Below are 13,832 nucleotides of genomic sequence, written 5' to 3'. Positions count from 1 at the left end.
ATCTATGCACTATTCATTGTGACACTCAGTACAATAGCCAAGAGATGGTATCAATCTAGATGTCCAACAACAGATGAGTAGACAAGTAGACAAAAACTAACCTAAAAGGTTTTCAATTGAAAAAAAGGAGAGAGGATGGAGAAAGAAAAACAGGAAATAGAGACACCATGAGATCTGAGTGTATCTTGTTTCACAATTTTAACTTGGAATTATATAAATGTCATATAAACTATTAGGAATGAAACAAAAATTTAAATTTTCTGGGAAGTACAAGCTAAGAATTTATGATATTTTTCTCTTTAAAAGAGATTAATGAGTTGAAGGAATATGGAAAAAGAGAGGATATATGTGATTTGAGGAGATATGTCTTGTGTCTGAGAGGCCTGGGGTTCTACCTAGTAGCCCTCAAACATTGCTAGGCCCATGTACTTCTGGATGAGTTCCATACACACGTGTGCATTTAAATTCAGTGTAGAGGAACAATATAGAAACAATGGAAACTCAGCAACAATGATTTGTCACCCATGTTTTGATTTATAAATGCCATTTTTAGAGCTCCTCTGAAAAAGTATTAATTTCAAGTATGGAACAGTAAATAAAAAATAAATCTTGTATACAGGTTTTCAAACATATTTGGCCCATTTCTTTTTCATAAAATAATTAACTAACACCAATTAAAATTTACCCTCTATAAGAAATCAAGCAGAAAGCACCCCACAATTACACCTGAGGCAACTATCAACCCCTCATATCATTCTAGCATCTCTCCTGGGACAGTATTACCCACTTTGGGAAAGAATAGTCTAGGTTCTAGGACATTAAAAATGGCAAGCTATTACTGACTGTTTTTCAGCTTTCGTCAAAAGAACACAGGAGCACAGAAGCCAATTTGAGAAGATTCCCACTTGCCTAATATGGGGCAAATTTAGGCTTCGAAAAGAATAATACCTGTAACTGATTGATGTGGGCCAAATATATATATTTAAACACTGATGAATTTAAAATGATACAGAGTAAAAAATGGTCATTGTCATCACTGGAAGTTTTAACCAAGTCAATAATGTATATATTGTTCAATGAAGGGAAACAATGATGGATTCATCCTACCATCCCTGTGTAGTTCAGTGTTCAACCATATTTTTACAACAGTTGACCACCACCTGTTCAGCATCCCAGACCATGGACCTATAAGTATAATCAAGGTGGCAGAGCAGTAGCATCCAAACTTTCTACATCTTCAGACTAACATATTTTTGGAAAAATTGAGTGAAGATCACTAGTATAAACTATACTTCAAAATAACCAACTAGTAGATAGGAAAAGGCTCTTCATGATAGAAGAACTTCCATTAATAAAAGTAGATGGGGAAAGAATTCCAAACCACTGAACTGTCTAAGATAGAATGATCTCTAGGGAAGTCACAGAACACAGAAACATTCTCACAATGGAAGCAGGTAGAATCACCTCACCCCATCAGAAGGCCCAGAAGCTCCCATCACACGGGAAATCTTCTGGCATAAAAACAGTTCAGCTATGAAAGGAGGTAAAGTGATATGCATTATATACCTTCAGTAACCATATTGAAAGTCAGCGTTTCAAAGGAAAAAAGAAAGAAAGAGATAGAGAGAACAAGAGAGAGAGAAAGTGAGAAGAAAAATGTCTTCATAAAGGCAGGGGTGGGGGGGGGAAGCTAAGGAAATGGCAGAAAGCAAATATGGGACATTGGTGATGGGAGCTGTGCACTAGGGAAGGCATGGATGCTGGACATTATATTGCTGAAATTCAATCATAAACAACTTTGTATAACTATCTCACCGTGATTTAAAATTTAACAAAACGGGCCGGAGCGATAGCATAGTGGTAAGGTGTTTGCCTTGCATGAGGCCAACCCTGGACTGACTGTGATTCGCTCCCCGGCATCCCATATGGTCCCCAAAGCCTATGGTCCCCACAGCCTGCCAGAAGCGACTTCTGAGTGCAGAGCCAGGAGTAACCCCTGAGCATCACTGGGTGTGGCCCAAAAACCAAAATAACAACAACAACAACAATAATAATAAGAATAAAATAAAAGTTAAAACAAAACAAAAAACAGCCCAGCTCTACAACTAATCTAAAAAAAGAACTCTAAGCTACTGACTCTTCCCAGGTCCTGACTCTTCCCAGTTCTGGCTGAGAACCCTGGGGCTTTCTTGGAATGGGGGCATGCAGATTCACCTCTCTGGAAGAAGGCACAGCAGCCCACACCTACACCAAACATCTTCTGGCATAAAAATGACTCTGTTCTATACTGAAACTCATAAAGATACCACTTAAAATTTTGTTGTAACAAGCAATATGAAGTAACTTTTCTTGTGCCTGCTAAGGGGGCACTTTTTGGAAGTGGGTGAGAAAGTAGGGTCATTGGCTAAGGAACAGTCACACTTATGATGGGATTGGGGTTGGAACACTGAATCCCTGACAGTTGTATTATGAATAACTTTCTTTTTCTGGTTTTGGGGTCACACCCGGCAGTGCTCAGGGGTTACTCCTGGCTCCACGCTCAGAAATCACTCCTGGCAGGCACCGGGGACCATATGGGATGCCGGATTTGAACCAATGACCATGCTATCTCTTTGGCTCCATGAACAACTTTTAACATTGTGGTGTTATAATAAAAACTAAAGGAAGAACGATGGGATTAGAACTTCACTATGATATACACACTAATAGTATACCTAGTCAATGATGGTCAAAGTATGCTGAAACAATATGATAAACAGCTGTCAGGAACTTTTGGTCAGGCTGACAACTTTTGAGTCCACATGCCATTTTGGAATTACTAAAACTAAGACGAGCCATTATGTGTGTCTCTAATGTGATGCCTTAGGAAATTTTGTAGTACCCCTATAAACCATTATTATTATTATTATTGTTATTATTATTATTATTTGGTTTTGGGGCCATATCTGGTGACCCTCAGGGGTTACTGCTGGCTATGCACTCAAAAATCGCTTCTGGCTTGGGGACTATATGGAACACAGGGGATCGAACCACAGTCTGTTCTAGGTCAGTCACATGCAAGGCAAATGCCCTACTGATATGCCACTGCTCTGGCCCCTATAAATTATTTTTGTTTAAGTAAAATCCAATCTATTTAAGTCTCTAGATCAGCAACACCTCCAAGCAAAGGAGACAAGGGTTAGCAGAACATGTTCCATAGCACCATGCTGAAATGACCATCCAAATCTAAATTTACTTCAAAAAAGAAAAACTGGGAGATGACTCAGGATTCAGGGATCTATGCTGTGCACACTCAAGGACCCAGCTTTAATTTCAAATACCCCTCAGTAAGCCCTGATGGCCTTTAGCATTACCAGGTAAGTAGTCTTGCACTGCTGATGCAAAGATAAAAACCATACTTCCCTGTTGCCAGAGTAACACTAGGAGTGGCCACCAGGCTCCTTATGAACTGATGAAATTTAATACATGGATAACTTAGGAGGTCACTATCTGAGGGATCTGTCCAGGAAACTTAGAGAGTTGTTGTTCTTGTCAGGTTTGACAATAGTAATAGAATTGAGATGGGGGTACAGTGAAGGGAGTCCTTATTTGTCAAAGTTATATATAGAAGTATTTCAGATAAAATACTATTGCGTTTTTCAAATCTCCCAGATATCCAATATGAGAAATATTCAGTTAGTCTCCAACAATTACAAGCTACCCACAACTTGTCTATGGAAGCACCAATAATACCTGTGTGCTTATTTTGTTTTGAATATTTTGTTTATTACCACTCTACTGCTCTACTACTCTTCTACTCTACTACTGGTGAATTCATCTATTTGACATTCAACTTCTCTCTTCTGTCCATGAGACATTCTCTAAAAAATATGTGTTCCTGTAGAGGCACAGACTTACCAAAAAACTCAACAAGAGCCACATACTACAAATATAAGGCTCTAGGAATAAGTAAACTTATAAATGATGCCTTAGAAGAAATACTTATTTATTGAGTTCTAGAAGTGGTCTATTTTTATTTCTGAAGGACATACTGTAATTTGAAATGTCTTTCATAATAACAATACACTATTTGTTCGGCTTACCTTGAAGTCATTTATTGAGAGCATAAATTCTGGGAACCAGGGTATTTGGAAGAAGTAATAATAGCTGGATTTGAACAGCTGAGCAGGGTGTCGTAAAATATATTCTGAAATTAAAATGTCATGTTAGACCTTATGCAAGGCTATAAATTACTTATTACTGAAAGAGTTTCTTTGTAAGGCAATTTCACCTTTAAGATAATCCCATAAAAGAATCCTCACAGCTTCTGTGTGTTTCTCTTTAAAACAGCTTCTATGCACTTATATTTTATTATGGGAATTTCTGTCTATTCAAAAAATTTGTAGTCAGCAAAAAAAAGCTTCATTTTAGAAAGTCTTGACTCAAAGGACCAAATTAACATTGCTTTTCCCCAAGGTTATTATTATTTAATTAATATTCTTCTTGGGAATATATTAGTGGTCATTTCCTGTTGTTTAAAAGATTTCCTTAAGGGCCGGGAAGGTGGCGCTACAGGTTAGGTGTCTGCCTTGCAAGCGGATGGACCGCGGTTCGATCCCCCCATGTCCCATATGGTCCTCCCAAGCCAGGGGTGATTTCTGAGCACATAGCCAGGAGTAACCCCTGAGCGTCAAACGGGTGTGGCCCAAAAACCAAAAAAAAAAAAAAAAAAAAAAAAAAAAGATTTCCTTAAGACTGATCTAAATATTATACTCTTCTGGCCTCAACAGAAGTTTAAGTGTTTTCTAGAAATTCATTCATTAAGCTAGATAATTTATTCCTTCAATGAATATATTAATATCTTCTGTTTGAGAGAGTATTTAATAGTGATCTAGACAGAAAAGCTTCCCACAAAAAAAGGAATATTCATAAGTCATAAGCTTTTCTCAAGATTATTTTAGATAGTAATATTGCCATTTTAAAAAAAGCAAGGTCGTCAGAGAGAGGCATAGTGATGTGCTGTAAGGGGCCTATTGGTTAGAGTAATCTCTGGGAGTATGTGGGCTGAGTTCTGAATGGCAAGAGAGCGTCAACTAGTTGATGATCTAAGAAGAGCTGCAGGAACAAAAAGCAGTGTGGGCGTGACACTTAGAGGATGAAATTGGAAGACAGTGAGACTCAGCTGTGATACAGGAGGAAAATTATATGAGTCAGAAAAGAGTAAAGAAGTTGGGTCAGAGAAGACCAGAATGATGACTATTTACATTCTCTGGAAAAAATGCAAAAGTTTTACACGGGAGCCTAATGTAATCATACATATTAAAAAATAATGTGCTTCTTGTATATGGTGTTGCATATATTTTTAAACTTTTCTTGAAAATAAAGGTCATTATTATTAGTTTTGTAAGTATATTTACTAGAGTTGACGTTTCTAGAAGTGGAATTTTCAGGTAAGTAGAGTATTATTATGGGATATTTTTTGTAAAATCATAATCATACAAGATTTGATTCAGTTCTGCTTTTAGGGGCATCAGGTGAGTTACTTAAAGACCTCACATTGACTTGAGCAGGGTTAAGTCTTTTACTGTTAAAACTAGTTGCAGAAATATATGACTGATAAAAGCATTGCAGAAATGTTCAAGCTAGCCTTGTACTGGCATGACTAATATGGACTAGTTTGACCAGATCCTGATCAATTGAACAAATATGTATCATGACTTCACTATCTAATGCAACTGAGACTATGATAAATCTTAGTATTATACTTCAGTCCTAAGTATCCATCCTATTACCTCAACATATTGATCAATTCAATCTGTAGTTAGAATTTAAACTGTAATGTATTGGTCTCTTTCTCCCTCACTTGTTCAGATAAAAAGAGAAATTGTTCTGGATATTTTTCATTCTCTATAAAGTTGCCATTGAATTACATAATATCTGAACCTTAGAAAAACTGACAAGAAAAATTTAGGGAAAAAAAGGAAAAAATTATATATTTTTAGTAGATTAAAACATGCCTAGCCATTACTTACAAGTAGGTCTTTTTGTTTGTTTTGTTTTGGGACTATACCCAGTGATGCACAGGGCTTAATTGTGGCTGTGCATGTAGGAATCACATTATAGGCTCAGGAAATTATATCAGGTGTCAGGAATTGAGCCTGGGTTAGTGGTGAGAAAGGCAAGCACCTTATTCACTATCTCTCCAGTTTCTTAAGCATTCCCTTTAAATCAGAGGTTCTTAAAGAACATTTTATTGGATACTGGAGGGCCTCAAAACTCTTTGAATGGACCCAAACTATGTCAAAATCATATTAAGACATTGTTCTCCTTTATTTTGTTACATTTTCACAGTTAATAGAAGAACAATAGTAGGCAAATTACTACTATCTTGGTATAAATCAAGGTGATGGCACTAGCAATACTAATCATCATTGTATTCTTTACCACACATGGTAATTTAAAAAAAAAAAGTAAAAAAATAATAATGGAATATAGTAATCTCTGGGCGCCTTTAGATTGTGGCCAAAATAAACAAACAAAAATGATCTTGGTTAAAGAGCAAAACTTAAATAAGTTAAATTTCAAATTTTGAAGACAGAATTTTTTTTTTTTTTTTTTTTGGTTTTTGTTGTTGTTGTTTTGGGGCCACACTTGGCAGCGGCACTCAAGAGTAACTCCTGGGGCCGGAGATATAGCACAGTGGTGTTGGCCCTGCAAGCAGCCGATGCAGGACCTAAGGTGGTTGGTTCGAATCCGGGTGTCCCATATGGTCCCCCGTGACTGCCAGGAGCTATTTCTGAACAGATAACCAGGAGCAACCCCTGAGCACCGCCGGGTGTGGCCCAAAAACCAAAACCAAAACCAAAAAAAAAAAAAAAAAAGAGTAACTCCTGGCTCTGGGATCAGAAATAGCTCCCAGCAGGCTCAAGGGATCATATGAGATGCAGGGAATCAAACCCGGGTCCGTGCCAGGTCACCAGTGTACAAAGCAAATGCCCTACTGCTGTGCTATCTCTCAGGCCTCAAAGACAGATCTTTTTTAACATTCCATGTAAGGAAACAGAAAGTACAAATAAAGAAAGCAGTTCCAGTGAACAACTAATCTTGAGAAAAATATTATATTTCTTTGCAAATATTTTCTCCTCAATAAAAAAAGAAAGAAAATTGTTATATTTCCACAATTAATTGATGAGCTAAATTAAAATAAAATGTAAAAATGCATTTTAAGTAGAATTCCACTTTCTATTTTTTCTTTCTTTTTCTTTTTAGAATTCCACTTTTACTTGAAATAATACTATCAGCAGAAAGTCTTAAGATGTTCTGCAAATATTTTCATAAAAATGAACAAAATGGGGCAGGAGAGATAGCATGGAGGTAGAGCATTTGCCTTTCATGCAGAAGAATGGTGGTTTGAATCCTGGCATCCCATATGGTCGTCTGTGCCTGCCAGGGGCGATTTCTGAGCGTAGAGCCAGCAGTAATCCTCGAGTGCTGCTGGCTGTGACCCAAAAACCACACACACACACACACACACACACACAAAGAACAAAGTAAGCATGACACTTAAACAATTCAGCATTTGTTGTCAAAATTTAAGCTTACAACTGAAAATAAAAATTTTGGAAACTTGTATATGCTATTGTGAATTTGACACCTTTAAAGTGTGTTTAAAGTTTAAAGACTTTCTTTATAATATTGGGGTAATATTAATTAATGTGAGTCTTTGATATTATATAATAAAATATGACCCAAATCTCCCTCCTCCCCACCCAACCCCTGCCTGTACTCTAGACAGGCTTTCTATTTCCCTCGTACATTGGTGATGGGAATGTTGCACTGGTGATGGGTGGTGTTCTTTACATGACTGAAACCCAAACACAATCATGTATGTAATAAAATTGTTTAAAAAAAAAAGAAAAAGTACTTTGCCTCTAATGTTTAAGGAGTTACATAACTTTTATGGCTTTAGATTGCTTTGTGTGCTGCTAAGAAATATTATGTATTGGGGCCGGCGAGGTGGCGCTAGAGGTAAGGTGTCTGCCTTGCAAGCGCTAGCCAAGGAAGAACGCGGTTCGATCCCCCGGCATCCCATATGGTCCCCCCGAGCCAGGGCAATTTCTGAGCGCTTAGCCAGGAGTAACCCCTAAGCATCAAATGGGTGTGGCCTGAAAAACCAAAAAAAAAAAAAAAAGAAATATTATGTACTACAATCTGGGGACTTGAGGGACAAAGTAATTGTACATGGGTTCTGTTTTATTTTTCTTAATGTTCTTTGGCTGAAAATTCAAAGTTAAGATTTCAGCAATGGGAATACTGAGAATTCTGTTTATGGGTGATTGTCCTTCCACTGTAACTTTACCGTGTATTCTTTCTTTGCATCTTTGTTCTCATAATTAAAAATAAAAAATTAATAAAAAAGAATTTAAAAATGGTAAAAAAAATAACATAAAATATGACCATTTATAAAGGATTTGAATAAATTTATGAGTCACTATATTCTCCTTCATGATGAAGAAAATAAAACATGGATATAAATCTATTTAAAATTCTAGAGAAATCAATGAATTTTAAAGTAACAATACAAAGTATTAATTAATATATCAGATCTATACTATTATTAATCATTAAGAAACCACCAACAGTCCAGAATGATAGCACAACAGGTAGGGTCTTTGTCTTGCAAGTGGCCTATCTATAATTTCTTTTATTATCTTATTTTTTTTGGTTTTTGGGTCATACTTGGCTGTGCTCATGAGTTACTCCTGGTTCTGCACTCAGAAATCGCTCCTGGTAGGCATGGGAGACCACATGGATGCTGGGATTCAAACCACCATCTGTCCTGGATCGGTTGCATGCAAGGCAAACACCCTACCAATGTACTATCTTTCTGGCCCCAGCCAAGTGTAATTTATGAGTGCAGAGCCAGGAGTAACTCCTGAGCACTGCCAGGTGTGGTTTCAAAACAAAAACAAAACAAAAACCCACCAATATTTAAGTTTCCTCTAGCATTAAAGAAAAAACCATTTATATGTAAAAACTATTACAATATTTATCTTTGATTAGAAGATTCAATTTCCAGCACCAAAACCAAACAAAACCAAATTAAAAAAAGACAAATAACCTATATGTGGCAAGATTTCCTCACATACTTCAATTCAGACAGCATATTATAACAATTCAGACAGCATATTATAACAGATTGAATGTAAAAATTTATCTATGAATCCAGCTGTCTATTAAACAAGGGTTTGAAAAAATATGAAACAGTGACATTCTTTTCACTAAAATTTTGTTTTAAAAGATGTTAATTTTATTTAAAGTGTTATTTATATTAACATGCATGGAACTTCTTATTTTTTAAGAAATATTATTTAATACATGGATATTTTAAATCTGTCATTTTCAATTTCATTCACTGTAAAAGACTGTGTATATGTACCTACAATCCATAAAACAAATCCCACGGTGAGGATATTTAAAAAAATTTTAAGAGTAGAAATCTTAGGACTGGAGGATAGTAGATCAGATAATATGATTGTCTTGTACCTGGAAGAAGGTTTGAGTCCTGGCATCCCATATGTTTGTTCGCTGAGCATTGCCAGGAGTGATTCCTGAGTACATAGCCAGAAATAACCCCTGAGAGCCACAGGGTGTTTCCCAAGGACAAAAAACAAACAAACAAAAAAAAGAGCATAATGAAGTCTTGAGACCAAGATTTAAAAAAATTGCTTTTCAGAGTGTGCCATTCCCGAGAGCCAAAGCAGTCAGGCAGGAAGAAAATTTATCTCTAGGCTGTCAAGATTCATTACTCTCAAAGTATTGTCACAACAGTTTTCCTTTTATTCTTTTCAAATTAGCAGTTCAATGTTTTCTAAAATAATAAAAAGTTACATAAGCAAACACAAAGCTAAAGATTTTTAGACATCAGGAATATTGAAAGTCAAGATTATTTGACATTGTCATGAAAAATTTTAGTTCTTTGATTTTTAAAAATGTAGTGCTAACCAAATACTGCTGCTTTTAATCTAAAATGTCACATACCATAGTGATTTGACACATTAACAAAGATGTGTTAATAAAATCTTAAACTTACCTGTAAATACATTTGGATGAGGGAAGTTAATAACAATGAGCTTCATTATCATTTCTGGGTAACAGATGGCAATCAGCCAAGCAATCATGCCCCCCCAGTCATGGCCAATTAGAACACATTTGCTATAGCCTGTGTCAAAAATAAAATATATTGACATCATTAACAGGAAAGAGGTCTATTATTGCTTACATTACTTCTGGAGCTATCTTCCTACTAGCTTACCTAAATTATGCACTTTGTATAAATATTGAGTTTGGAGGTTCTAAAATCTGTATGTCTGAATTTACCCTGGCAGATTTTTAGAAAATCCTCATATAAAAATTCCTCCACTCTAGTCCTACAAATTTTCTACCAGGAATACATATATATTTTAAGCATAAGATAGCAAGCTCAGACTTGATCTCATGGATAAGAGCCTAGACCACAGTAAAAACTACTACATAGAATTGGGTCATGAACATGACTGCATTTTCTTTTCTCTTCTTTTCTTTTTTAATTTTTGAGTCACACCCAGCCACCCAGCAGTGCTCAGGAATTACTCCTGGCTCTGCTCTCAGAAATAGTTCCTGGCAGACTCAGAGGACCATGTGGGATGCTGGGGAATAGAACCTGGGTTCATCCTGGGTCAGTCACGTGCAAGGCAAACACCCTACCCACTTTAAGGACTGAATTATTTTTGAAAAATAAAACATTTCTACTTAAAGTAAAATTATAAGTGCCCTTTTGATATCCAACTGCTAAATCTTTATTTCTAAGAAGCCTCTCTTTTCTCTAAAACTGCAGAATTCTATCTAGTATTGTAACTCCACACAGTAAAATGTTACTAATTTGGAACTGTGAATTAAATCGAATAAGTAGAAAATCTAATTATAGCACCAATTTTAATTTTGTAGCAACAAGTTTCATTTCATGTTATCGTTATGGTAACTTGAATTATGTTAAAATACTAATAGAGATTCCTACAGAATTTCTTTTGTGTAGATGGATAGGATCATTTGTAATATATTCACAAAGTATTTAAATTACTTAATTTTTCAAGTTCTCGTACCAATCAACCCCCACAACTATACTAAAAAACAAAGAGAGAAAAAAGATAATGAGAGAAAATGAAGAAAATTTATCTTGTATTATTAACTTTTGTATAAAATTGAATAAAGATGTTTTAGGAAAGATTTGAGCAAAAAATACAAATAAAAGATAATAATGATGGGCCAAAGGTGATAGCACAGCAGTAAGGCATTTGCCTTGCACACAACAACCCTGGAAGGACTCTGGTTCAATTCCCGACATCCCATATGGTCCCCGAGCTGTTAGGAGCGACTTCTGAGTCAGAGCCAGGAGTAACTCCTGAGTGTCCCCGGTGTGACCCAAAAACCAAAAACTAACAAATAATAATAATAATAATAATAATAATAATAATAATAATAATAATAATAATAGTGAAGTATGCCAGGAATGGCAGGGGATGGAGACAGAATGCAACAGGTAAGGTACATGTCTAGCATGTGGCTATCTCAGGTTCAATCCCCAGCACCACATATGGTTCCTAGAATCTCACCAGAAGTGGTCCCTGAGCACAGAGTCAGGAGTAAGGCCTAAGCACTGCTGGGTATAAAATACAAAAATACTGCTTCCTCAAAAAAATAAAATATAGATGTTGGAAATCAGTATCTCTAGATCTATTTTTATTGTAATCAGACTAAAAGACAACAGTACATTGGTACCCCTGACCTCCTGCATTTATCGTCTTCTAAGAATATTGGTCTGAACTACAATAATCTCACAAAATACCATACTGATGATAGACCTAGATTTTTGACAAAAGCAGTACAGAGATTATTATTGTTTTTAAAATTCTATTTACCTATATACTCAAGTATAAGTACAAATTTTGTGCTGAAAAATTGAACTCGGTTTATACTCAGATCATACAGGTTATTTGATTTGGTGCAATATACATAGTCTCCAGTGATTCTTCTGCCGTCTGGTGGAGAGGGCGGTGCTTCAGCTCAGTCCACATGTCATGGCTGAGCTGAAGAGGTAGGCGGCTCAACTGAACTGGATGCCACTGAACTATTTAACCCACAATATTCTGCACTTTGTATGAGACTAATAGCGGTGATGATATCTGTGAAGTCAATGATGACAATGTCTATGCTGATATCCTCACATCAGAGACTGCTGATGATGAGGAGGAGAAATTTATGTTTTGAAGGATTTTAACCTTTGTGATTTAGCTTGATTACTTATTAAGCTACGGTTTTCTGCACTTTATTTAAAGTTTTAGAGTTATTGTTGCTAGTTTACAGTTTTTCTTTAGCAATAAACAATGAAAAACATTTAACGTACTGATTCCTCAATTATTGTTATTGTTTTAGGTATATATTTTTATTTTTGAAATTTACCAGAGCCTGCTGCATTTTCCACCTCAGCTTATACTCAAGTCACTAAGTTTTCCCAGTTTTTAGGGTAAAATTAAAGGGGTCGGCTTATACTTGGGCTGGCTTATACTCGATTATATGTGGTACTTTTTTCTCCATTGCTCTAGAAGTTTCTTGCCCCTTTCATTTGGGATTTACTTTTGTCTTATGACTGGTGACTCATGGCTTTGAACTCAACTATTTAACTTATTTGCACCAATGGACTGGTATCAGAAACTTATACAACTGGACTCCATTCTCTTGCCATTTGTACCATAATCAGGAAGAAACTTTCTCTTAAGAAGCTACTTTTCCATAGCTTGTGCTCCCATAGCTTGTGCTCCAGCCCAACCATGAAGAGAAGTCAGTGCATTTGAACCTATGACCTGAGGTAGAGATCAGAAGTCCAACCTCTAATGGACCTGTAGATCCAAGAGCAAGGGAATATATACCCATAGCTATATACCACTGAGTTTGGAATGATTTCACATGTTCCATTATTGTTGTCCTAATTAATCAATACATGAAAGGTAATTCAAGTGTTTCTGTATTTTAGCATTAAAATATTTAAATATTGATTCTAAAAATTTGATTTCCTTAGTATAAGAATAAAATTTTCAATTTCAATAATGACAATTTGTAAGATTAGGAATGTTTTTTAAAAACAGAAAATTAAAGTCATTCTTGGAAGGCAGACTGAATCATTATTCTGAATATATTAAATTCCCTGCATAAGTTTTTTTAGCTGTATATCTGAAACCATGGTAACAGAATGCAAATAGCAATACAGGTAGATAAATATGTCCTCTCCAGGTTATCTGGGGCCAGAGTGATAGTATAGAAAGTGGGATGCTTGCTTTGCATGAAAAGATTGAACTTGCAACCCAAGTTCAATCTCAATATCATCCCCTGAGCTTGCCAGGAGTGATCCTGAATGCAAGTAGAGCTAGGAATAAACCCTAAGTTTTACTTTTTGGTCCAATATTGGACCAAATAGAACCAATATTTGGATCAATATTGGTCCAATATTTCTGCCTCCACATCCAACAAATAAATAAAAACAACAACAGAGAAATTTGATTATCAATTAAAAATTGGTTGAATGTATCCTAAAAATATTTAAAAAAAAACCCTAACCTACCTAAAGAATCTAAAATATCCTTTATGTCTGTTATTAAACAGTCCAGTTTATAACTCTCTCGATGAGTGGGAGCATCTGTTTCTCCATAGCCTCTCAAATCCAGTGCTACAACTCGATATTCACTTTTAAATTCCCTTAGTTGGTGACGCCAAGAATACCTGTAGGAAATATGAAGAGTAAAAATAAAAATAAAAAAACC

At 35.8% G+C, this 13,832-nt stretch overlaps 1 protein-coding gene across 1 annotated transcript in view; it reads right to left on the bottom strand.

Moving 5' to 3' along the window:
- The window catches only part of EPHX4 (epoxide hydrolase 4), a 53,073-nt gene that overhangs the window by 17,491 nt on the left and 21,750 nt on the right, over nucleotides 1-13,832 (bottom strand). Inside the window, exons 3-5 of the mRNA XM_049772263.1 lie at nucleotides 13,634-13,791; nucleotides 10,073-10,201; nucleotides 4,083-4,186 (exon numbers count right to left, since the gene is read on the bottom strand). Coding sequence (XP_049628220.1) covers nucleotides 4,083-4,186; nucleotides 10,073-10,201; nucleotides 13,634-13,791 — 391 coding nt within the window. The remainder of the gene's footprint in view (nucleotides 1-4,082; nucleotides 4,187-10,072; nucleotides 10,202-13,633; nucleotides 13,792-13,832) is intronic.

Source organism: Suncus etruscus, chromosome 4 (genome assembly GCF_024139225.1).
Source record: "Suncus etruscus isolate mSunEtr1 chromosome 4, mSunEtr1.pri.cur, whole genome shotgun sequence".
In the NCBI taxonomy this organism is placed as follows: domain Eukaryota; kingdom Metazoa; phylum Chordata; class Mammalia; order Eulipotyphla; family Soricidae; genus Suncus; species Suncus etruscus.
The sequence above is the reverse complement of the archived record's forward strand: the minus strand, read 5'-3'. Positions and strand labels throughout refer to the sequence as shown.